The sequence below is a fragment of the Falco biarmicus genome, chromosome Z (genome assembly GCF_023638135.1).
Source record: "Falco biarmicus isolate bFalBia1 chromosome Z, bFalBia1.pri, whole genome shotgun sequence".
Lineage (NCBI taxonomy): Eukaryota > Metazoa > Chordata > Aves > Falconiformes > Falconidae > Falco > Falco biarmicus.
In genome coordinates this window covers 76,897,132-76,922,020 of record NC_079311.1, presented here as the reverse complement: position 1 = coordinate 76,922,020, position 24,889 = coordinate 76,897,132, and the positions used below count along the sequence as shown (strand labels likewise).

Below are 24,889 nucleotides of genomic sequence, written 5' to 3'. Positions count from 1 at the left end.
ATGAAATTTCATTTAGGCTTCCTTCCTTCTCTTCTCCCTCCCTCTACATTGTAAATCTGCAGATGGTGTAGCTGCAGCAAGAGATCTCAAACCAGGGATGAAATCCACAACTGGCATGCACCACCACCATTTGCTCTCTGCGGTGGCATTATGCCAGTTTTACTCCAGCTACAGATCTGACCTCTCCAGGGGGATTCTTTATAAGAAGAAAATTAAAGAATTGCAATGAATATGCCTAAACCTCCTTCAACATGCACAAAATAGGAAGCACAAATCCCTTGCTGTAATTTTAGAAAAAATTACTTACACAGTCTATGCAAATAAACGAGAGATCCAGAAAAGCAACTGAAATTTTAAGTAGCCTTTGTGATTTGCAAGGTGATGGCATATGCTAAGAGCATTGCCTTTGGACTACAGTTGCCACTGCTGGCTCCCTGTACCTCCACAGAGGACATTTTTAAAGGCCAACACAATTTAAATAAGAAAAGGGGATGCAGCAGCTTGTCTGTTCAGGGTATAAGAAAAGAGCTGAAATATTGTCTGGTTTTGGGGGCTACTCAAATCAGAACATATTAAAACACCTCATGCACCAGTATTGGCTTTCTTAAAGAACCAACACAGATTTAAGCAGTCATTAAAGTCTGTTATTGGACTAACCTATCATAGAATTCTGCTATGGTGAAGGAAGTTCCTGTAATTGGTTTGAAAAAAGGGTTACAGCAAAAATGGTGTTTTCAATCAGTGGTATACCCTGACACAGAAAGATATTGCTGAAGATAAGATAGTTTAACTTTCCACTCACAGCTAGCAAGGTAAAAATATAAATTTATACTCATTGAAAACTCTTTTTTGGTCCACCAAAACATCCTGAATGTATTAGAAGCACAGAAAGCCCAGTCATTTTAAACACACTTAGGAACAGACAATGATTTAGCAGAGGGATTTAATTCTCCCCTCAGAAATTTAAGAATTCCCTGTCAGTGAGTGACAGGATCCCACCCAAAACATAAAGAGTAAATTGTTCTTCTCAGATTGCAGCATTACAGTCCCCCACATGATGCATCTGGGAGGAAGGGGAGGAATATGATTCTATGAAAGAGAGATGTAGCCTAAAATTTGCCCCTGCTGAATGGGAGTTCTCTGCTAAAACACTATGAAGTCACATTTGGGCCAAAGAGTGACACCCAAAAACCCAGTATCACTGGCTGCCTTTAGGGTACCAATCAACCTGCCAAACCTTTCAAGGATCCCTGGTGCTAGGAAAGTTCAGAATGAGTTTGTACATTAAATATACATGAAACATGTCTTCGTGAGGGAGTACAGACAGAGTAGTCCTGGAAATCAGTATGCCCATGAAGGTGACATCTCCATAGATAAACTGAGAAGAAATGCTGTAGGAAGGTGGGGCTCAGAATTTGCTTCTGGTGTTAGATGCTATCTAGGAAAGAATCATAGAATCATTTAGGTTTGAGAAGACCTTTGTGATCATCAAGCCCAACCATAACGTAGAACTGCCATGCCCACCACGAAACCATGTCCCTAAGCCCTTCATCTATGTAGGTTTTGGTTGGTTTTTTTTTTTTTTCCTCCTTTCTCAGTTTAAACAGGTAATAGCCCTGGGAGAAAGCTTAGGAGGAAGGCTGGTATTTCTCTAGTTTTCTGTTGTTTGATGCTAGTTTGGCGGATCTAGTCTAGAGACTATGATGGCCAAGCAAAAGCTTCACTCTTTTGAAAAAAGTTTCTCAAGCCTTTAAGTGCTTTCCAAAGAGAGGAGCAATGGCAAGAAGTCTTTGCACAACAGCTTGGGAGATTTTTCATTTTTTTGGATTATCAGAAGGTTTCTGTGCGGTGGTCACAGCTGTAGTTTCAACAGTTTTCTCTGTGTAGTTATTGCTTCCAGTACTCACCAGCTCTGATTTTGTGTCTTCCCCACTTGCAGGTGGAAGCACGCCTCCTGGCATAACTGCACCAGCTGTGCCTAGCATCCCATCTCCCATTGGGGTGAATGGTTTCACTGGCCTCCCGCCGCAGGCTAATGGGCAGCCTGCCACAGAAGCCGTGTTTGCTAATGGCATCCACCCTTACCCAGGTAAGCAAGACCAATGTTGTGCCCACAACCTGCTCCTTCAGTCTTAGGGAGATTGTCCATACCCACAGGTTTTGCCTAGCGTGAGTGTCCTCAGCAGGATTATACCCCATGCCACCAGGGCTCACTCTGGCATTGGTGTAGTTAGGGCTTACCCAGCTACCGTGGTTATACATACACTTACACCTGGATGGTAGACACCAAGGGAGTGTCAGAGGTGAAGAATTTCTCTGCTGAAGAATTAAGTGTTCATCTGCTGGATGACTTGTTTGGTGAATGCAATCAGGACACCCAGCATGTTTTGCTTTAGCTAAAACTTGGTCTGAGGCCTAACTAGTTCATGCTGGCAGATGTCCTAGTGGCACTCCCAGGGGTCTGGCTCCTGGCTAGCCTTCAAGGAGCTGTGCTAAGCCTGTTTGCATCTCCTAGCATCCACTTTGGTATCTCTTGCAGCCAGATGGCTCTGGGAGCACAAGTCCAGAGGGTCCACATGGCTGCTTCATGGAGACTCAAACTGCTCCATGCCTCAGACCATGTGTGCAGGCAGTGGGTGTTGGTCTCCAAAATGCTCAATGCATCCAAATCCTGTTGCCTCAACAGCCCTGGAGACTGAATCTCCTTTAATATAGCCACAGAACAGAATCAGCTTCACTTTTGTAGCACACCACCGGAGAACTACTCCTGGGATTCAGACCATGACTAGCTCAAAAGATGCCAGCACTGAAGGAATGATTTTGCAAGCCCTGGCAGTCAGGGATGGATGAGGGAGGTTGAAGTATACACACCTGACTCTATACCTGTACTTACAAATATATGGACACTCTGAGGCTGTAATCACTGAGAACTCAGGAGTTCGAGCCCTTAATATGCACCTACATTCTTTCAGCATCCTCAAGAGTTCAGATAGCCCTCCCCTCCAAGCTATACTTCTGCCAGGAAGACTTTTCTTACCATTTCTGTACACATACTAATCATAACAATAGAAATCTAAGTAAACATTACTAACTGATCCTAGCCACCAGCTGGCAAAGGAGTATTTTACCCTGGGGCACACATTCATTGATCCAGTCTGTTAGGAAATCAAACACCAAGTCAGATGCTTCAGCCAGAAAGACCACAAAACGCCTAAGAAAAAAAATTTATCTCAACCAGTCCCAAAAACTTAGAAGATTCAACATCACAGGGGACTTGATGAGCTACAAGGAAAAATATCACATAATGTAGAAGTACAAAAGTCTTACCTAGTTACAGTTCAGACAATGTCACTGAAAAAGGCACCCTGTGAATGCAGCAAAGGAAAGCCCAGAAATACAGAGAGTATTGAAAATTAATCAACACACACTTTGTAAACGTTTAGCAATGAGTTCTACTTTAAGAATCGAAATCAAGGGGCTTACCATGCTAAGAGCTAGGCATGTATTTACATGTTTGTAGCAGCTTAGAGGTATGTGGAGCTCTTAGAGACTTACAATGGCATCAGGAGATTGCAGGGAGCCCTTAGTACACTCATTGAGCTCAACCACAGTACCAAGAAAGCAGCCTCTCTTTAAGGTCATACAAATACAGCCATCTGTTCAACTATTCTGTTGAAGTATTTTCCTGTTTGCCAGTCTATCACCTCTCTGTTGCATCACCCACTTCTATGTCTGAGTGGCAACAACAGTGATGGCTGTGCCGGGGAACGTTTGAAGTTCTGAGCAGTGGTGGCAGGGCCCAACGTAGCAGAGACAGGTGGGGATAGCCTGCGATCTGAATCACATCGAGATAGGTGGGGAGAACCTGAGGATCCAGATCACAGGCTATTCCCGCCTGTCTCTGCTACGTTGGGCACCACTGTCACCACTCAGAACTGCAAATGTCCCCCAGCACAGCCATTACTGCTGCGGCTGCTCATTACATTCAGTCTCATGAGTTCAAGCCTCACACGGGGCACCAATTGTTGCAGCACTATCCAAACTGGCCAGCTGCAACAAGGCTTTTACCACCCCACACCAGGTTAACTCCAGCAAGTAATTCCCACGCCTTGCCCCGGCACAGCCACCAATCCCCCACAAGGTTTCAACAGTTCATCTACTGTCCCTGCTCTTTCTTCATCCCCTTCAAGCCAGTCAGCCCTGCTTCTTGGCTCTGCTGCATCCAGATTCTTTCTTCTCTGGGCTCCTCTTCCAGCCAGCCTCTACTCATCTGGGCTCCCTGTTTCTCCTGGGGCCTCTCCTTGTCTCTCCTCCCTCTACTACTTCCAGGTCTCTCTTTATCTGGAGCTCCTCTTCATACATTCCTTAGAGCTATTTAACTACTTAGCAGGAACCAGCCACAGCTGCACATTATCCACGTCAGCCAACCCACTGCCCCTGAAGCCAGCCCACAGCTGTATATTATCAATGTTAATTAACCGGCCTTCATTCCTCTACAATTCCTCTACAAATTTTTATATTTTTTTCTGGTTTATCTATCTCCTCTTAGCTAATCTTCCATGATCCATGTCTGCAAGTATCAGAGAAAAGATGATTTTTCTAGACGGATCTTAATGACTTGAGCTTTTGTTAACATTTCCAACTACCCCCATAATTAAAGAAAACTTTCAGTTAGGGATTTCATCCACAATTACATAAAAGTAAATGGCCTTGATCTGATTCCCTCTGAGTTTTGGAAAGACTGGCTCAGCCAACAATTCACAGTAAGTCCCCACACAAACACCAACAGCCTCACACACTGAAAGGTGATAGTCATCCTTGCTTCACTTTGCTGCAGGCAGAGGCTCCTTTCTGCTGGTAAAGCTGACATCCAAATAGTCTGCTTTGTGTAAAGTTTGGATTTATCTCAGTGTCTCTTCAGCAATATATTGGTCTCTCTCAGTGCTCAGCTCCCCCATAACTTAGTGGCATCTTAAGTTATAGCAGAGGTGTAAAGGGAACAGTGGCAGGCCAAACCCTCACCTCTCATTTTACCTCTGCTTGTCCCCAGTAGCAATGAAACCCTGAAAGCAAGCCCCTTTGTAGCTCTTTGGTGTAGCTTACATCAGGTATTTGCTCCGTCTTATTCTCTTCTTTCTCATGACCATTTCTTTACTCCCAAAAACTTTACTCCTTGCCACAGGCTTTATTGAGGCCTGGAGCTTAGCAGCATGAAAAAAAAATAAATAGACATTTATATGGGTAATGAGAACATCCACAGCCATATTAGACTAGATAAAAATGCGGAAAGGACACAAACCTTCATGCTTTATGATATAAGCCAGCCACTAATTGCTTCTGGTTAGAAGGAAATTTTCATCACTGGGCAGCTTATTCCATCATTGTTCATTATGGGATTTTTTGTACTTTCCTCTGTAGCATTTGTTGTTGGCATTGCCCTGTGGTTCTGCATGTCTGTGTTTCTAAATGCAAGGGTAGAAATAAAATATTAAAACTGAGCATGAAATTGCACTACCATTATAGAGAAGAAAAGAACATGCCAGTCTCCATCCAAAGTCAGCATCTTCCAAACAACTTTCTTTTATGGTATATCTCTCATTTGAAAGTGGCCAAGAGTGCCGCAGTATTATGTACATAACCATAGTCTTGCTATGATTATGACTTGCCATATATTGTTTAAAGCCTGAATTTTGCTCTCAGATACTCTTTCATATTCCACAAAAAACTGAAATGTGGGTTCACAGCATTATATCCTGTAGCAGAATACTCTTTGTTGCCTGAAAATAGAAAATCAGGACAATCAAAATCTGTAGAGGCATGACAACCATATCATTCAGACCCAAATAAATCCCTTTAATTGTGCAGTTTGTCTACATGTCCACCTTTGTGTGTACTATAACATTTTTGATGCTGCACCTAAAGGACTCCAGAACTCCAGTCTTTGCACTATAAAAACAGGTGCAGATCATGTAATTGTATTTACTGTGTAGTTTCACTCTTTTTTTTCTGTCTTCCCCTGTGTTCTTCTTTTAAGATTCCTTTATCTAGAGCAATGACGCACAGGGTATCATTTGAGTCAGGTGGCTGAACTATCCATGGCCTTGGGGCAAAGATGAGGGTAGGTCAAATGTCCCTACTCACCAGGTCTCTGGTCACAGCCCCAGTCCCCACAGGAATCAGCTTTTTATGTGGCTCTGGTGAGGCTATGGATCCATGCAGTAGCACTAGTAAACCATTCCTTGTAGGCATACTCTTTGCAAGCCATGCTCTCACCTTCTGCAAGCTCAGCCAGTACATATTGGCTCACAGTGCACTTTCTGGCATGGACAGAATAACAAGCGAGTAAATATTTCCTCTTCCACTAGTCTAAGCCCCTTTGGAGATCTGACCTTTTTGTGTATTAATGCCTGCCCTTTAGTCTTTCAGCTTGCAGAACTACTGAATGTGGCAATGTGTCACAACTTATAGTGGGGACAAAGAGCATAATCTGTTGTGCCATGATCTTGTGAGTCACTTTGCAGCAGTGCAAGAGCATTTGCCATTTCCACATTAGCCGCAGTAACAGAGATTGAGCTCTTCTGCCAAAGCTTCTTAGCCACCCAGAGGCCAGTGCTTCTCTTGTAACAGTGTGTGATGTACAATAACAGTGGAGACCATCTGCACTGGTTTCTGCTGCATCTCACACCGTCAGCACTCTGCTGTCTGGTAACAGGTCCTGCCCTACTGGATTGCATTGTGAGGGACTGGACAAAATGCTTGCTCCAAAAATAAAACTTCCTTGGGAAAAGAAGGGGAGGGAGAGATGAGAAAATGGAGACACCAAAGGGCAGTAAACAAGACAAAGAAGGAATTGACTGTCAAAGGATCAGTGAAATGAAGGAACTGGAAGGAGGCACAGACCAGAAAACAGTGAGGGCTGCTCTATGGTCTTCAGCCCAGTGATATGCCCAGAAAGAAGCAGAAATACACCCCATAGTGTCCAACAGCTCCCAAACAAAAATATTCCTCCTGGACCAAGGGATGTCCAGCTTGACCAGAGCCAAAGATGGGTCCAGTGGTACAGCAGCTTTGTGGAGCCTCAGATGTGGGATGTTTTCAGGATGCTGAGTTCTTCAGTGTGTTTTGTCTGGGCTTAAATTGCTGAGGAAAACAAAAGGAAAGTTCCCTCTGTTGCTTTAAAAACATGTAATTTCTTTTACTGTTCTCGGGCACATGGTGGTTCTGTTTCTGACCACCCACCACCACCAGAGCTAGCTCTCTCTCCTCTCTGCAGACACGGAAGAGGTTCCCCCACGCCCCTTTCGTTGCACTGTGGGTCTGGGCTAGCAAGACAGCAAGCTCCACTTCACACCCTATTTGGGGTCCAGCCCTCTCCAGTGAGAACTAGTTCTCAGTACGAATGGACAGCCAAGCTTCTATGCCCACATGTTTCCAAGCCCCTGCTGAGACTGGCAGTAAAGATGTCCCCCATGGGTGAATTCCTGTGCTGTAGAAACTCATGTCTTAGGAACTGAAGTGAGACCATCAATTCGTTTTCCTTGGCTCAACAAAGAGCTACCAGGCAGTAACCAATTTCACCCATTGCCAGCAGAGATAGGATTCAAACTCCATCTGTAATTATTATCATTACCCAGGCTAATTTCGTAGGGGAAGAGTTGCCGGTGTGCTAATATGACAGCCTTATCTATTAGCTTGTCAATTAGGTAGCGGTGCTGCTGATGGGCAGACTGCTGCTCTGGACCAGTCAGTCCAGGACCAGTCCTGATCACAACAAACGCCATCTGGTGGCACTGGGCAAGATCAGGGCTTCCCTTGTGCAGGCAGAGAAAGGAACCAGCTTCCCCTACCCAGCGCCCATCCTGACATTTCAGTCCTGAAAGATGTCAGACGATAAGAGTTTAGAGGGGAGGTGAATCTTGTGTGACCTCCTGTGTGAAAAAGAGTGACCTTGACCTGCCTGCACCTGTAGAAAGTCAAGGACAAAAAACAAGCCCCACAGAATTTGATGCAGATGTACACCATGCCCTAGAAATGTACCTGGCTCAGCGACCCTGAGGCTAAGTTACTTACTATGGGAAATCTTTGGCTGTGTTGTGTTTGTCCACCCTAAATCTCCAGGCGAGAGCTTTCCTGCTCACATTTTGTATCAGCAGTTCCAAAACTGCAACAGTGAGCACCTGAAACATCATTATGACTAGGAAGCATTAATTTGACCCATTTGTAACAATCTGCCACGTGCCATAAACCACGCTTTACTGGTAAAATAAATAAGTGAAGGAATGCACTCATTAAAAATATAATAACAAGTTGCCATCTTCAATTGTACTCTAAGCTACTTTAATGATGCCATGTACTTCCAGTGATGATGCTGCAGCCATAATGAATGAGGTTTTTTAAGGCAGTTGTGGGAGCCTTTCCAGAGCCAAAGTATTTTCTCCTCTGATCTGGAAGAAGTTGTAAATACAAATCAGGCTCTGAGCTGATGTTTTCAGAGGCACCTGAGTTAAGACCCTGAGCTTTATTTTTAAAGGTGACGTAAACAAAGCTCCCCAAAAATACGGAGTTAGAGCACCTTAATAGCTTTTAAAACCTGACCCTGACTTACACGTTTATGGCCTTAGGCAAAAGGAGGGAAGTCTGGTCCTGACTCTGCTGTTGAACTAGTTTGTCACCTTGGCCAGCCACCTGCACCTGTCCATGTTTCTGAGTCTTCTGTGTCTTTCTTGCTTTGTCCACTGGAAGATCTTCATTGCCAGACATTAATCCTATCATGTTTTTGCACAGCACCTACTGCAGCAGGGGCCTGACTCGGGATGGGGCTTAGAGGTGGGACTATTAAGAAAATAATAATGATGATCCTGAATTCCAGGGATGAAGTACGTTAATTTTATAGTAGACCCATATATTGTTCCAAACAAGCATCTACAATACCTGGAGATGCTACCAAAAGGGCTTTTCCAACTAACAGGATGGAGCAGAGGGCACAAATGCCCTGGATTTCTTGGCTCCTTTGATGTGTAGGGGAAGAGATAGTGGGACAATATGTCTTTGACTGAGCAGTGTCCAGCCCCTAAATGGCAAAATGAGACTATAAAACGCAGGATCAGTCTTTGTTTTCTGCCAGATCAGCACATTCTTTCTGTTATTGCAGTTATTGTTGTGTCTGAATACCTAATTAATTACAACAGTAAATGCTGGCTTCTTTAATCACAGCATCAGCTGTCTTAATCAATCTTAATAATATGGAATCTGTACTATGGCACCCATGAATTTTAATCTACATAAATTTCTTAAGACCTCTCGCAAGCTTGTTGTACAAAATGATATAATTATGGATATAGATTAGGGCTGTAGAGAGTGATTTAAATTGGATTTAAGGAGAAGGTGAATAGAGCCCTCCCACTCATTTATTTATTTATTTAAATCCTGGTCTTCGCATAGATTTTTTGTTTGCTATCACTATTTTATCTGCACTACCCCATCCCCCACCTCCCCTTGACTGAACAGCACTGCCTCCCTTTGATTGCCCTCCTCCCCCATCCACTGCCCCGGAGGTGATAGTGACCAAGCTGCAGCTCCTGAGAGAGGTGCAAAATACCTCCAGGACAGTGAGAAGAATGAATAAATGAGGCAGAGCAGAAAGCTGTGCATCCAGTTGATAACATGCTTCTGCAAACCCATGCAGGGAACAGCACTGCAAAATAGAGTGAAAGAGATGGAATAAAGCATGTTTATCAGGAAACGCATAAGCAATCAGATGCAGGGAGCGACGAGGATATCATACAGGTGTAAGGTTTGCTGAATCCTTCCACCGAAGTGAAATCCCAGGGTGTCTTAGGGATTTGTGCCAGACACTGCTTTTGTCTCTCAGAAGCACTGGGACCCTCTGATTTCAAAGAGCAGATTTCCTTGGCTTTCTCATACCTGGAGCTGGAACAGGGACACTGTCCCATACCCCCCTTTTGGGAGGCTCAGGCAGCAACCATCATCCTGTTTCCTCACCACCCCCGTGGCTTCGGTGCAGATCCTCCTGATTTACTCCCCTGACCATCACAGCAGACTCCAGCCCTCTATGCCCTACAACCATTTTCACCTGGGGCACCCATATAACAGCTCATCTTGGCCAGACACGGTAGCTGGGTTACTGGCATCTCAGGAGGGATTCTTTATAGAACATCACTTAAACCGATTTTATTTATTTTTAACAACGTGCTTCATTCTGCCACCTCCATTCTTTCTTTCTCTGACAAAAGCTAAATGTCAGGCCTAACACTAGCTGAATGCCCCTTTAAAAAGTTGGATTTAAATCTAGAGATATATCAGTAGTAAGAAAGCTTCCTGATGTTAATTTTAAAGCACTGGTATTTTATGCTGACTTGGGAAATCATCCTTGGTTTTTGGCATCAGGCAGAGGGTTTGGAAAGTGACATTAACAGATCTACTTTCTCTGAAGGACTTGGGAGTCCTTTCTTGACTTTTGCCTAATGAATAAGTGCTGCCTTTGTTAAATTTATATTTATGGCCATATAGTAGGTCATTGGCTTGTTTTATGTCTCCAGGTTTATGGAAGGTTATCTGCCATGGTCACCTTGTGGCATCTTGGCCAGGAGAGTCTTGCAAAGAAACAGTTGTATCTGAGCAGGATTTTTCCCATGGAGATATGGAAATGATCAAATTAATATAAAGGTGATGTCCAGGGATAAGGCTCTTGCCCTGAGCTGCCAAATGAAGTTACTATTAGTATCTGTTTCCACAGTACACCTTTGGTTTGCCCTGGCAAGGCCAGATCATCAGCTCCTGCAAAGTCGCGAGGCTACATGGACTTCAGTAGGGCTGACACAATTGATGGTTGTCCTATGGCCTCTCAGGAGCCTCTCTGCTTCTTTCACTTCACCAGCTGATCCTTAGCGTGTACGTTACATCACGTTTAATCCTTCATATGTCTGTATGTTGGACCTAAGATCTCCATGAGTCTGACCACAAGAAAAGCTATTTCAAATGTCATCTATGGGCACATTTGCACAGATAGTCACCAGCACATCCAAGGTCTTTTAATGATGATACAACTTAGAGATATGCTAGTTCTGGTCCAAAAGCCCCTTTGAGACACATTGCGATACCTATGTTCCTCATACAGTGTCTGCTATACCCCTACAGCTCTTACCAGCCCTTACTCAGGTATTTACCTTCTAGGCCACAGTGGGCTTGCACCCTGGCACAGACAGCATGCAGAGGAGCTGAGGTCTGTTCCCAGACCCCCATGCCCATGTTCAACTATTACTTTCAGTAACAGAGAAGACTGGCCAGCTGGATGGCGAGAACGGGTAACAGACAGGGAGCATGGTGTGTGTGAAGGCCACAGAGGTGCACATCCTGTTATGTTACATGTTATCTTGTCGAGGAATAAAGCAAACCTTCCCTCATGGTCTTCTTGTGCTGAGACACAGAAATGATTTATCTTCCCTTTGATGGGAATCACTTTGAATTTTAGCACATGGTGTGCTCAAACCTACAGTCACACATAAGGCCTGGGGCAGGTTGGCTCTGGATTGTGAGCCCCTCGTACATCTCAGCCCTCACTGAACTTCTCATGGTTCGGTAGTGTGTAGGAGGGCTGTCACTTTGTGGAACATAGCATGGCCACAACTTCCTCAAATGCCTAATTTGTGTCTTGAGATTTCTGGATTGATACCAGTCGTTGGCTTCATATGCGCTACAGCTGGGAGCGCAGGCAGTTATGCCCTTCAATAGGTTTAATTCATCTGGCAGAGTGAGCGGAGCATGAAGATATGCTCATGGCTGCCCAAACTGCCTTGGCTTCACGCCGGGGTACCCAGCCAGCCCTGGAGTCTGTGTCCCTGCATCTTCATAGGCCCTGTTGGCCAGCACAGCCACATCCACTGTACTGAAGTCACACCTTCATTAGCTGAGTAAACACACTCTTCGAGCTAAGGAAGATGAGTTTTCAGTGAGCAAAAGTCACCACATCTCTTTTTAAGAGCTACCAAATTAAAAATCCCTGCAGGTGGTGACTTACAACTGCTTTTCCCAAACAGCCAAGGTAGGGTATGAGACTACAGGTAAAACACGGAGCCCCAGGCCAAGGGGTGCTCCCCTCCCCGGCCTCCTGATGTCTGTTCCTGCAGCCCAGGGATGATTTTGACTTGCTCTTTTCAAAAGCATCTGGGGATGGTTTGGTCTGTGTTTGGGTCCTGTACATTAGACCAGCCACCTTGCATCTTCTTTGCTTTTGAGTAAGTGATTCCCAGCTTGGAGCAAAGCTGTCTGAAACCAGGGGAGAGCATTCCCACTGGCTTTCATGTGCTGTGAGCCAAGAGGAGATTCCCTGTGTGATCTGGGGCACAAGGCAGCTTCCTGAGAAAGAAACATCACCTTAGATGTGACCCTTGCTGACAAGTTGTTAAGACTCAGGAAAATAATGAGCTCTAAAAGCTTTGAGTGGGAGGGGGAAAGGCTGCATTTAAAGGCCTGTTGTCCCAAGCACTTTAAATAAAGCATTTTTCCACTTTTAATATTTAATCTTAAAGATGAACCATGATTTTCAATGTATCTTTCCTAAGCATAATAGCTTAGTTATGATGGGCAGTTTATGGCTGCAAAGGCAGGCAACATCTCCACAGATGGGGCAAGGAGAGCAGCTCTGCAGTGAGCCAGGTGGTCCTGTTCAGGCCAGGTGGTCCTGTTCAGGACACAGACTCAGCTATAGCTAGGAGAGCGGGCCGTTCCCACGTTCCCAGCTAAGACAGGGAGTGAAGGAAAGGACCACAGTCAGATCCGTACTGCACAGTGACTTCTCCCGTATCAATGAGGAGACAGACATTGCTAATAGCATGTCAGAGAAAGAACAAGTATATTTTGATCCAGCCCCAGTTGGAAAGGAAGGAAATGCTGTGACTCTATTTCTTGAGCAGCAGAGACAATTTCTTCTTCTAGCTCTACAAACAGATGAGTGCAACCAAGGAAGGGCTTTGGGGCAGACACAGTAGATCATCTCCTTTACCGCAGACTGCAAAACCATGGATGTCTTGTAAAGATTTGTTCCCTTTACCACATGTCCCCTCATCTTCCTCAGGTGATTTCTTCTACCTGACAGTATTTGGTAGTTTTTTGGGGGTCCAAGTTATTATAACCCCTTCTCCCAAAGATACTGGTGTATCACTCAACCTTTCATGGCGAACCTAAGACAGAAATCCCACTTATTTCTTCCTGTGACTACCCCATCCTCAAAGTCCTTGTGATTCAGTAATGCCCATAATGAACAGGAACCTTCAAACCTTTAGCCAGCTAATTGGGTTTGTCCCATCAAAGTTTGGTCTCCTCACCATTCCTCGTATTTTGAGACGAAAGTGCAAGACCTTGCAAGCTTCTATCATGATCAATGGTCATCTTTGAAGTTAAGGTTCAAGGTGCTGTTTGCATCTGTAAGAAAACACTTTGTCCATGTTCCTTCAGTCTGTAACACTCATGTTTGCCAAGCTCCCTCACCTTTTGGCATTCAGTCAGTGACTCTCCTTGGACAGGTCAATGGCACCAGATTTCCCTTCAAGAGGCCCACACGTTTGCATCCTCCAAACCCTTGCCTCCAGCCACACCTCTGTGCTTGTAGGAAGGAGGAAGGTGGGACAGAAGGGGGAAAGTGGCAGCTTCCCAAGGGATCATGCTACAAGAAGTAAGAAGCTGGAGGGACTCTGTAAATGTAGAACTGTGCAGCATCAATAAATACAAATTAAACTCATAACAAGAAATGAAATATTAGGGCCAAGGTGACATTTGGACTGGAGGTTCAGCCAAGCTTTGCTTTAAATTTTTTATTGCTGCAGATAAAGAAAGAGCTTATCCAACACGTTTCTCTCTCTCTCGCTCTCTGCCTATCAACCAAAGGGGAAAAAGAAAATCTTAACTAGCTTTGGTTGCATTTGAGCTAGACTTCAAAGTTTCACAAAAATAAACAGTTTTAGGGGGGAGGAATGTACACTTGTAAAGAGAGAAAATGCACTTTGAAGCCAGCAAGAGACTGCATGCGTTACACAGAGATTCACAGCACCCTCCCTGGAGCAGACAGTGTCCCCCTCCCCTCCAAGCAGCATCTCCTCTCTCACGGGGGCTGCCTGGCAGCAACACAATCCTTCGAAGGGATGTCGGGATGGCAGGAGCCACTGCTTTGTTCTCTTCTCTTTCCTCCTGCTATGCCCCTGTTGTTTTCTGCTCTGATTGAAAGTTTCATGTGACTGTAGCTGTCACTGAGATCTGAGTTTGCACAGCACCTAGCACAGTGTTAGTCCTGGCTTAAGATGAGTGCTTTTGGGAGTTTATTATTGCAATGCCAAAAATCCGCATGATCAGATGTGGGCTCCATAAATTAAGCCTGGGAAAGGAGGGGAAAGTTTTGTATGCCCTCTTCTCCAACGTCTCACAGGGTGACAGCTGGGAGGCAGAGCCCTCCTGGTCATCGCAGGGGACTCTGTGCAGTTCTATCCATAGGGTGAGCCAGCTGCTCCTCTTCTGGGACCTTCAGCCCCTGCGTCTGTCTGTCTCACACCACATATCGATAAGGGAAGAGAAAGGGAGAGTGATTATCATGCTTTAACCCCTTAAATCTTTCTCTCTCTTGTGTCTCCACAGCACAGAGCCCCACTGCAGCAGACCCCTTGCAGCAAGCCTACGCTGGAGTGCAGCAGTACGCAGGTCGTTAGTATTAACACATTCTCCCAATAAACCTTTCTCTTCTCTGAAGTCTTTAATCTCTGAACATGTTTAAGGGGGCTGGGGGAAGGGGTGTGTTTGCTGATATAGGGGTGAGCTGGGGGCCACAGATCCTCAGACTAAATTTGAACTTCTTGTGAAAACAAGCTTAAAGCCCAGGGCCTTCTCTCCCAAAAGGAGGAAACATCCTCCCTGTCCCCAGGGAAAGGCTCCCACTGACCTATGCCTCCATGCATCCTCACTGGCAGGACCAGGTCTGGTCTGCTTAGTGCAGTGCAGAAATGCAAAATCAGGCCACTGATTTGGAGGCCACTTTCTATAACAGGTTTCTTGAGTACCACAATAAGACGGGGAGACGGGCAACCACACCCTGCAGAGCCACTGCTGCTGTGCCTGGGCAGGTCTGCACATACCCATATTTTTGGGTGTATCTGCACTGGCCATACCCCAGCCAGTTAGTTTGAGGCTTGCTTAGAAGCTACACAGACATACTCCTGACTTCAGACATACTCCTGGCTTCCCAGAAGCTTTCTCCACAGCTCCCAACAGGTCAGCCTCCACTCGCATCACACCACATGTATGCCAAGCAGCTCCTTTGCAGTTGATGGACTGACACCAGCCAAAGTGACCTGGTGCAGACCATGACCCCACTGTGTTCAGCCTCCCCTTGCGAGGTGTCCATGGCCAACGTTGCGAGGAAGCTGCCACCCCAAAGTCATTATTTCCTGTGGTAACTGGAGCGATCATGGGCTCCTGCTGAGGAATGGCTATTATCTCATGTCAGCGCTGTATCTGGCAACTTAATTTAATTCTCCATGTAGGGCTTCATTTGCTGGTGTTTTAGTTATTGTCATTTATTGCTTGTGAGGTTTGATAGATGGGAAGCAGCACAACCCTTTGAGCTGTTAATTAACCCCTCTGCACACACATGGCCCCTATCCCACTCTCTCTGGGCTCGCGGGCGACCTGTACTCTGTATTTTTAGCAGCAAGGCACATCATCTGCCATCTGTGGTACTGAATGGCTCCCCTTGTCTGCTTGGTGGGGGAGCTGAGGTGGGGAAAATCATTTAATTGCCGCACACTGTTTCCACTGTGTTTGTGTGCGAGAGAGGAAACCTCCATGGACATGAAAGAAAATGTATACCTGAAGAGTGTATGTGCAACTGTGCCTATACAGTGTGTGGGCATATGAAGGTTAGAGTAAGGGGAGAAACACGCATGTAAACTGTTTTTATAAGCATGTGAATTAATCAGGGTGGAAGAGACACTACACAGGGAAACACATGCAGGCACTCTGCACATGGCTGGCAGCATGGGCATCAATATGCTGAGCTTGTGAATGAACGTGTTTGCAGTACAGCCTGGGGAGGTTATGCACCTCTGCTGGGAGAAGTCCCAACATAAACCCCCACTGACACCACGTGGCTGTCCCCAGTGTCACTGTTGATGAAGATGAAGGGAGGGTGAGTGCTCAGGGCCATGTGGCACCTCCTGAAGCCATCTCAGGCTGCACAAGATGGTCCTTCACAGAGCCAAAATGCAGGGGGAAAGCTCACCTTTAGCTTGGTATGATGGTTTGCAGTGAACACTCCTTGCTTCCCAGCACTGAAACCTGTTCTTCTTCTCTCCTTTTCCCTCCCCTACAGCTGCTTATCCTGCTGCTTATGGCCAGATTAGCCAAGCGTTCCCACAGCCACCTCCCATGATCCCACAGCAACAGAGAGAAGGTGAGTAAATGAGCTGTCCTCCTTTCTGGCATCAGCACACCATCCCCACCACATTGATTCCCCTCCTCATGCACCTAGAGAGTGCCCATTAAACAGACAATTGCTTTGAATCCCTGGTCCACTGAGTCCTTTCTCTATTCCTGTGTGTGGTGTGGCATCACTGGTACTAAGGGTAGTATGCAGAATCATCCTTATGGAGAAACGCTGCTGAGATCTTCTCAGTCCCCAGGGAGGGGAGCATGCTGATGTGCATGAGCCATGGAAAGACCTGTTAGCAGCACAGACAATAATGTCCAGGGCCATCTGTGTTCAGGATGAGCAACATGAATGTAGATAAAAATGCAATTGCGCTGGAATAAAGAATTTAATAGGAAACAAAGCACTGGTGGCCCTTCATTAGAAGCCAGAAACATGATTTCAGATACCTGCTATTTAGAGGAGCTGATCTAGTCCTTTTAGCCTCCTTTGATAGCCTGGAAATGGAAATCAGGCCTTTCAGACTACAGTCTCTATATCAGGACGAGATGACTCATGTAGTAAAAGTACCCATTTCTTTACATTGACTATAAGAGGAGCCTGGGTTTTCTAAGTCTGCAGGACTGGATAGCTTCACTTGAGTAATGAAAAGTAAGAAGAGGTGAATCTCTTACTGTTCATATAAGTGTTTTGGGAGACAACCATGCCATGTAATGTTCCCTTTACAGTCAGCGGGTAGCAGTGGGTTCCTGAGAGGCAACCCCCTCAGGTAGTCCCAATTGTCCTCCAAGGAGTCCACTGATCCCTTTTGACAAGAAGAGGGGACTGCTTGCCAAAGTGAAGCATTTAATTCAGGTGCCTCAGCCTAGTGTAGACACCCTCATTTTAAATAATTACATTTCAACTTTTATCCTCTATTATATCACTAATTCAGATATATTCTATGTTATACATGTTATTATATATCTATAATGACATTTAATATTTTAATATAGTGTAACAGTCAGGATGAAATGAGTCAAGATGACACTATCAAACTGAACTATTCTGATGGCTTAGAACTACATTGGGGGAGAAATCTCATTTTGTAAGAAAATTAAAAATGTTGGCATTTCGATCTAATTTGGAATTAATTTTTTTCTGATGTCAGAATTTCCTGGGGAACACAACTTCAAGCTCCTGATTAGCTCTAGTACATGTTCCTGCTGTGAGAACAGATGCACAGACCTAACGTATCATTACAGAGATGTTTCCCCCATGCTGAAGGACTTTGCTTTTTATTACTTACTGGGGCTAGATTAAGCACAGGACAAAATGGCGAGCAGATCATTGCTCAGCATAGCACGGTGCCGGGAACCATCAGAAGCAAGGGATAGTCATTGTGCACACTTTAAAGACCCGCTGCCCAAAGCTCCCTGTGTTCACAAAGCATGGTGTGTCTCTGTGGGTTGAGGGTGAGTGTCACCCAGTGGACAAGTTATCTCATAACTCCTCACTCCTTTCAATAAGCAGCTGTTATTGAGGATGGTTGGGGGCCAGATACAGAGGATGAACCACCAGCCCAGTACAGGCTGCTGTTCCCAGTGTCCTCCATTTTCCTGCAGTGTTTAGATGCTCTAACTTTCTCTGCTACTTGCTAAAGGAATAATCTCTACTGTATGACATTCCCTTTTAGCAGAGGGTCAAGACCTTTAAGCACCTCTAACCTTTAACAGGAAAACGCAGCAAGGGGGAATTCTAATAGTAACAATAATAACCCTCAGTGCTGAGAAGAGTACGTTACGTTTGTAAGAACGTTCACAAACATCGATTCATTAATGAACCACCCCTACAGCAGCAATAACATGAATGATCACATTGTTAATAACAATGCTAACCCTCCACTCCTGGATCCTGGTTGGACAACAAGCCCAGACCCACTTGGCTGCTGCAACATTCCTGTAGAGATCAGTCATTACTTTCACATGAGTGCTGAGGCTGCTGGCAGCTGACGAGGTGCATGGGGTGGAACAGATCCAAAACAATCAAAGCTAGAGATGAAGTCTGGTTTCAGTCCATGCCAGCCAGGCAAAACTTGGGTGTAATTTTAAGTTTATATGGTGTTACTCATCTTGACATAGTTTCTGAAACCCAGAAGTACACTTAGATATTAAAATAAAGTGATGCAGGCTCATGACTCTCACCTTCCCTGTACTCAAACATGCTGCGGACTGAATAGCCAGCAGGTGCAGAAAAGGCAATGAAGTTCCAGCCTCTGAGTATTTTCTGTAGAGGTGAGGTGTGCAGCTGACCAAAGGGCTGCAGGCTTACATACAGCCTTATGGGACAGCCCATTTTTAATTACTGTTGGAAGACCAGTCTAGTCACAGCCTTTCCTTATGACACTGATCGCCGGTGTTGGGCGTGCAACAATAGATAGATGATGTCATCACAGGTAACATGGGGTTTACTCTTGTTAACAGTGGACGCCCAGAGATAGGTTGGGTCTGCGCCTGTCCTCATGCTAGAAAACTAACAATGAGATGGAGGGTGAAGAGGTGGTCAGAGCAGTGGCTTAGCAGCTCAAGTCCAACAAAGCCAAATCAACACGGACACACCACAGAGTTCTCTATCATGTGCTTTTGTGGCCTCAGTCACAGGTTTCTCTATTACCCAGCATGGTTTGCCTTTAATTTATAGACCACTCATAAACTGTGCATGCCTTAGAACTTTTCTTTCCTTTTGTCTGAATCAAGGCTATCTATGCTTCTTGTGTACAAATGAAGAGAAATATCTACAACTTAAAGCCATAAAACCAAGAGCCACGGTAGGTGTCAGGGTAGAAATGACCCTTGATGCTCTTCTCATAATGTGTCGTGAGGGTTAGAATCTGAGCTGACTTACAGCACTTTTGAAAACCAAAGTGAAGTGTGTGGTAAATAATTTTAGTACTGTATCCAGTCCTGAACTGCCAAGTATACTGATGTCTGATTATCCATTAGCTCAGTCCAAAACAAGACCTTTCGCTCAAGCAAGACAGTTGGAATCTTCACAAAGGTTTTGCCATACCAGCTGTGATCTTCCTCTGGATCCAGTTATCCTGAGTCCTTTAAAACTCATTGCATGTGTGTGCTGAGAAATAACTTAGCTTTTCATAGTATTCTGAGCTGAACAATTCATATTTCTTCATATTTCTTAAAATATGCACACATATACGAAGAAGTGGCATACACATAAACACATAGTCTTTCATGGAGTGTCCAGATTAACTTGACTCAGGCCAAAAAAATCCAACAAGGTAGAAAGGCTGAGGCAGACAGATCTTGTTTTGTGAACTCCTTTACCAAGGAGTCTCACTGTGATAGGTAACCTAGAGATGGATGTATTTAACAAGAAATTGCTTGTTAAATTCTAATGGCAGAGTTTTCACAATTAAGGATAGCAAAAAATACCAAATTACCCCAAGCTGTTTCTCAGGAGCAAGTGGAGTTTTCAGCATTGGAAATTAGCAAAAAGCCTCTGAAGACGTGAACAGAGTATGGCCTTCATTGTCTTAGTCGGTATTGGAAGACGCTGCATGGATCTCTCAGCCACCTTTCAAAGCTGAACTGAGCTTTGGGGATGGTCTCTGCTTTTTCACATCCTTCCTGGTCTCTTCCCCTTGGTCTCTGAGCAGTGTGAGACAAAGCTGATTTCAAGGTGAACTAAGGGTTGTTCTCTTCTTGAGACCAACCTCTAAACCTTGTGTAGATGAAGTTGCATGCCTCCTGTCTGCCTTATGCCTTAGTAGGTGTTTCTCAGCACATGCAGGCAGTATCCCTACTCATGCAGAACACATCCAAGACCCCAGGAAATGCAGCTGGTATTATGAAATGATTTGCCAGTTTTACAGAGCAAACTGCTGGCTCTGGTGATGTCAATGGGAATTTTGCCACTAACTGCAGCAAAGCCAAGATTTTACCCATTCTATTATAATGTGAATCTCAAATCCCACAACAGAAATGCTCTGGGGCATGTTCAGATGAAGGAATGAATTTTTCCCTGCTATTCTGGACCATGGTCTTCTCCTGGGTAGAATTTCCTCAATTCTAACAGACAGCTAAGAGGGTCGGTGTTTGTTTAACACTTTCAGACTGTTTCATGTCTAGTTTATTGTGCCAGTAACTCCACATTGTGTGGAAATGAACTGCAGCAAGGAGTGGAGAAGGGATAGTTGCTCAGTGAGGGGACTAAGGAAGAGGCAGACGGGAGGTGGAGGGAAGATAGAAAAGCTTGGCATGAAATAGGGGAGCATCATTGTGGGCCACTGAGGTTCAAAAGTAATTTAGCTAAGCAGATGACCGGGTGCCTAATTAGCTAATTATCCCACCATACCGCTATCCCCCCCATTTGGAAGAAACCCTGTTACCATCCTCATGACCTCTAGGAAATGCACAAGATGCAAAGGATCAGCTGTTCCTTCATGACAGTCCTTTTAGCAAATTAGTGGGGAAAATTGTGCTTAGCAAATATTCATTAGGGCTTCATTTTCCATTAATCCAAAAGGAAATGTGGAGAGCCTGTGACTTCAATCACGCTGAGGCCCAGGAATTTTAATGAGCTTTAAATGGGCATCTGTCAGAATCCTGACTTCGCCGTACTTCTCCTGCCAGCCAGGGGGATGAGTAATGGCTAATAAAAGGTGGGAGCATCTAGGCGAACTTCTCTCCCTAACAGGAAAGGCAAAGTTGTAATTTGCTGTGTTATGACACCGTAATTATGCCCTGATGAAGAAAATGAGAATATTAAAAACTCTTTCCTTCTCCACACTGTGACCTGGAAGTCAGTTGGGGAAAGCAGGCCAAGTCAGGTCACAGGGTTGTAGGTTGTAGGTACATGGGCTGTAGGGAAAGGGGAAACCCTCCTTCCCTCTGTCCTCTTATCTTTGCTGCAAGAAACACACAGTGTACCCCCTTCACCTCAACCTCCCTGAGCAAAGCAGAGCCGGAGTTACCTGTCAAGATCACCTTTGGAAATAAGACCATGAAAAAACACAGTCCCTGCCTCCTCAGACTATACAGTTCCCTACTAGTGAACCTTGGAAAGGGTTCATATGTCAGAGGGTTTTTTTTCAACAAAACCACTTGGATACACCTGTTCCCTTTTGACATTTGTTCAAGTCTGTACATGATTAAAAATAAAACTCAAATTGAAAAGTTTCATTCTAGGCTATGTGACCAGAGGCAGATTCTCTGCCTTCTGCCCCAAAATGCAATTTCAACAGAACATTTTCTGAGGGTCTCTGCTTTAACAAAACTGCATATTCTAACTAAATATTCCTTTCTAGATATTTTTCCAAGCAGCCTCTGAAATCTGTAAGAGTATATGTTATAACATTGAGGCAAAAAAAGGGCAATTCCTCTTGTCTAGTAATATGGATTGAAATCCATCTGTATTCTTTCTTGCAGAACCCTCTAGAATGGGGGACATAGCCAGACAGTCCAGATGGGGGAGAGTCTTCAGGCTGAGTCAAGCTGTGGGGTTGAATATAAAATGCTACAAAACAAAATAAGCCTGTGGGTTTGTGCATAACTTTCTCTTTGTTATCACAGTCCTCACACAGATACAACAAGCATAACGAAGCTTCTACATGCAGACACTAAGAAGAGGCAAGGGTTAGCATGGGTCACCTAAGACTTTACAGATTAAAGGAGATTATGAGGAGCAAAGAAAAACTATGAACCACATTCTTTCACTCTTTTTGTTCTTTTTCCTCCATTCTGTCTTTCCTTGGCCACATGTGCTGCTGCGTTCCTCTGCCTCCAGATTTTATCCTGGTGTCTGTCCTGGGAAAGTTAATGAAGTTAGTATAGCCTCTAGGTGACTTTCTGAGCTCCTGGTCTTCTGCTTTGTCCATTCCTCTGAGAGTCTACAGACTGCGTCCTCGAGGTGACCCTTCACCAGTCAGACAGAGGGAATGCCAAAGTAAAGCTCCACCATGTGCTTTCTCATATCCTATTTCTCTCCATTCATGGGTCTTCTTTTTCTCTTGATAGGACCAGAGGGCTGTAACCTGTTTATCTACCATCTGCCCCAGGAGTTTGGGGATGCTGAGCTGATGCAGATGTTCCTGCCTTTCGGTAATGTCATCTCCTCGAAAGTGTTTGTGGATCGGGCGACAAACCAAAGTAAATGCTTTGGTGGGTAAAGATAACAAAACAATTAGATTCATCCAGGAAAGGGCTTTCTCTGAATACTTTACCTTTCAAACTGCTTTCTTTCTGCTTAAGCTTTATGATTTCTCTCAATTTACTCCTGTCAATACTTTCCCTCTTTCCTTTTTCTCTCCTAATTGTCTCATGCTCAGAGTTGTGTGTGCTGCTTAGAGGTGAAGGTTTGGCATCTCACCAGCCACCGGGTGCTGCAGCTGCTGGTGGTGGGGTGGACAATATCCCCCCTTTGAAGGGGAGGTGGGAAGGGTGCAGAAAAGACTAAAGCACCTGGAGCAAAATGGAGAAGGTTGGGGGAGTAGGTGAAATGCTGACAGGGTCAGCAGCATGAGCATGTGGCAGAAGGGGAAATTTTGTACCTAAGGAAAAGGAAAAACAGGACATGGGGCTGAAGGGAAGGCAGAGCTGTGGGGGCAGCTTTCCAGCAGCTGTGATGCATTAGACTGTAAGGGGTCAAGGGCTGAACATCAGCTGAAAACCTGCTTTTCTGGGGGGGTGGCTGCTTGGTGGACCGCAGGCAGCCATGCTCTGAGCCCGCTGGACCCAAGCCAGTGCCACAGCAGATGGAGACAGACCAAGCTAACCCTGTGCCTCAGCTGAAAGGCCATGCTCAGAGGCTGGGTTTGAAAGCTGCACCGTGCTCACACAGCTCTGGCCTTGCTGCTGGCTCAACCCCACCAGCTGGAGCATGGAAAGAGCACAGCCTCAGCTGCTTGTGAGCCACCAGCTAGGGACACCCTGAGCTGCACCCACAACGGGAGGGCTCAGCCTGCCGACCACCATGTGGTGAGGCGTGCATGGTGTCTCAGTGGGATCCTGCTGCTTGCAAAGCCGTGCCTGTGAAGGATCCCTCCTGGCAGTGCAGCGGCATGCAGACCCTGCCACATTTGATCCCATCCCAACTGGCCGACAGGGGATCTCCCCCATCCATGTGCCCACAACTGGGATGTGTAATTTCTGGTTCTCCACCATCTTGCACTCTTTGCAGACCTTCCCTGAGAAGTGCAATGGGACAAACTACTGCCTTTCTTTTCCTGTTACTTGCAGCTGATCTGGACTCTGTCTCTCAAGCAAACCTCCAGAGTTAACACTTACTGAAGTTTCATTTGATTTCAAAGCCACTCTCAGTCTCCACACTATGCTTCCCCTCCATGCTGCCTTCCCTTTTCTTCTCCTGGACAGCCACCTCCCAAAACTCTTACTTCATCCCTTCCTAGCTATGGTGCATGTCAGACAGTACTTCCAAGATTTTCATGCTCCTTTTCTTTGCACAGTTCCTCCTGCCCATCCACAGAGGGTCTGAACAGGGTTTTTTTCCACCTTTAATTGAAGGAGCTCTGTCCTCTGATGTGAGAGGGCACAGCATTCTCCTTCACCAGCAGTCACTGGGTTGCTGTACTCTCAAGTACTAGAGGAATGGAGGACAAAGAGTTTGGTGTGAAGAGGCAGTTGGAAATTCAAATGAGAAATGATGAATTAGTCCCATTCCCTCCAGAGAGCACCTGCTTTTTAGAGCTTTAACCATATAAAAGCTCATAACAAGATGAGCAGACCAGCACAGCTGTAGGTGACATTGAAAACTAATGCTTCAATGATATTCACAAGTTAGAAACGGACCTTTGGCAATGAAATTGCCATTACTATCATAAATATTTAGGGAGCTACTGAGCCGGGTTCTCCACATACTGACAGGTGAGAAGACCAAAGGTAAATGGAGAAACGAGCTGAAAATGAAGTCCAATAAGGGAGAGTATCTTCTGGAAGGGTATTCACCTTGTCCCCTCTCAGCTGAAAGGCTTTCTGGCTACAAGGCTACATGGGGATAGCAACACATACCCACTTTGTGGGGCAGGCTTATGGGGCTACCTTTATTGCTGTTTCCAAGGTACTGTGAGATCATGGTTGATAACTGAGCAGGAACTGAGGGATCTGAGCAGAAATTTTTCCTGACATTAAGTCTTACTGGGGGAAACTAAACATCAGCTTGTTTGATGAAGTGAACGCCAAAACCAATGGTGGGATATTCCAGCCTGAAAGCAGGAAGGTGTCCTTTGGATGTGTCAACTCAATCACAGAGGCAAGCAAAGGCAGGTATTAGACATTGCTAGTGGATCTTACTCACCTTGCATTAGCTTCTGAAACACAAATATCCAGTCAGGTTTGGGCCCCAAATGTCAAGCCCCAGTTTTCTCTGGCTTTAACTTACTTTCCCATAGACCTGAGTGCCTGCTGTGACTATTGGTCTCAGACAAACGTGTTAACTATGCTGCCA

At 45.2% G+C, this 24,889-nt stretch overlaps 1 protein-coding gene across 9 annotated transcripts in view; it reads left to right on the top strand.

Annotated features, from left to right (window-relative positions):
* The window catches only part of CELF4 (CUGBP Elav-like family member 4), a 723,065-nt gene that overhangs the window by 652,418 nt on the left and 45,758 nt on the right, over positions 1 to 24,889 (top strand). For 3 of the 9 annotated variants that reach the window (XM_056325508.1, XM_056325505.1, XM_056325506.1), the window contains exons 8-11: positions 1,940 to 2,089; positions 14,644 to 14,709; positions 16,373 to 16,453; positions 22,444 to 22,587. In XM_056325508.1, coding sequence (XP_056181483.1) covers positions 1,940 to 2,089; positions 14,644 to 14,709; positions 16,373 to 16,453; positions 22,444 to 22,587 — 441 coding nt within the window. The remainder of the gene's footprint in view (positions 1 to 1,939; positions 2,090 to 14,643; positions 14,710 to 16,372; positions 16,454 to 22,443; positions 22,588 to 24,889) is intronic. The other 6 variants (XM_056325512.1, XM_056325515.1, XM_056325511.1 and 3 more) reach the window with 3 other exon arrangements.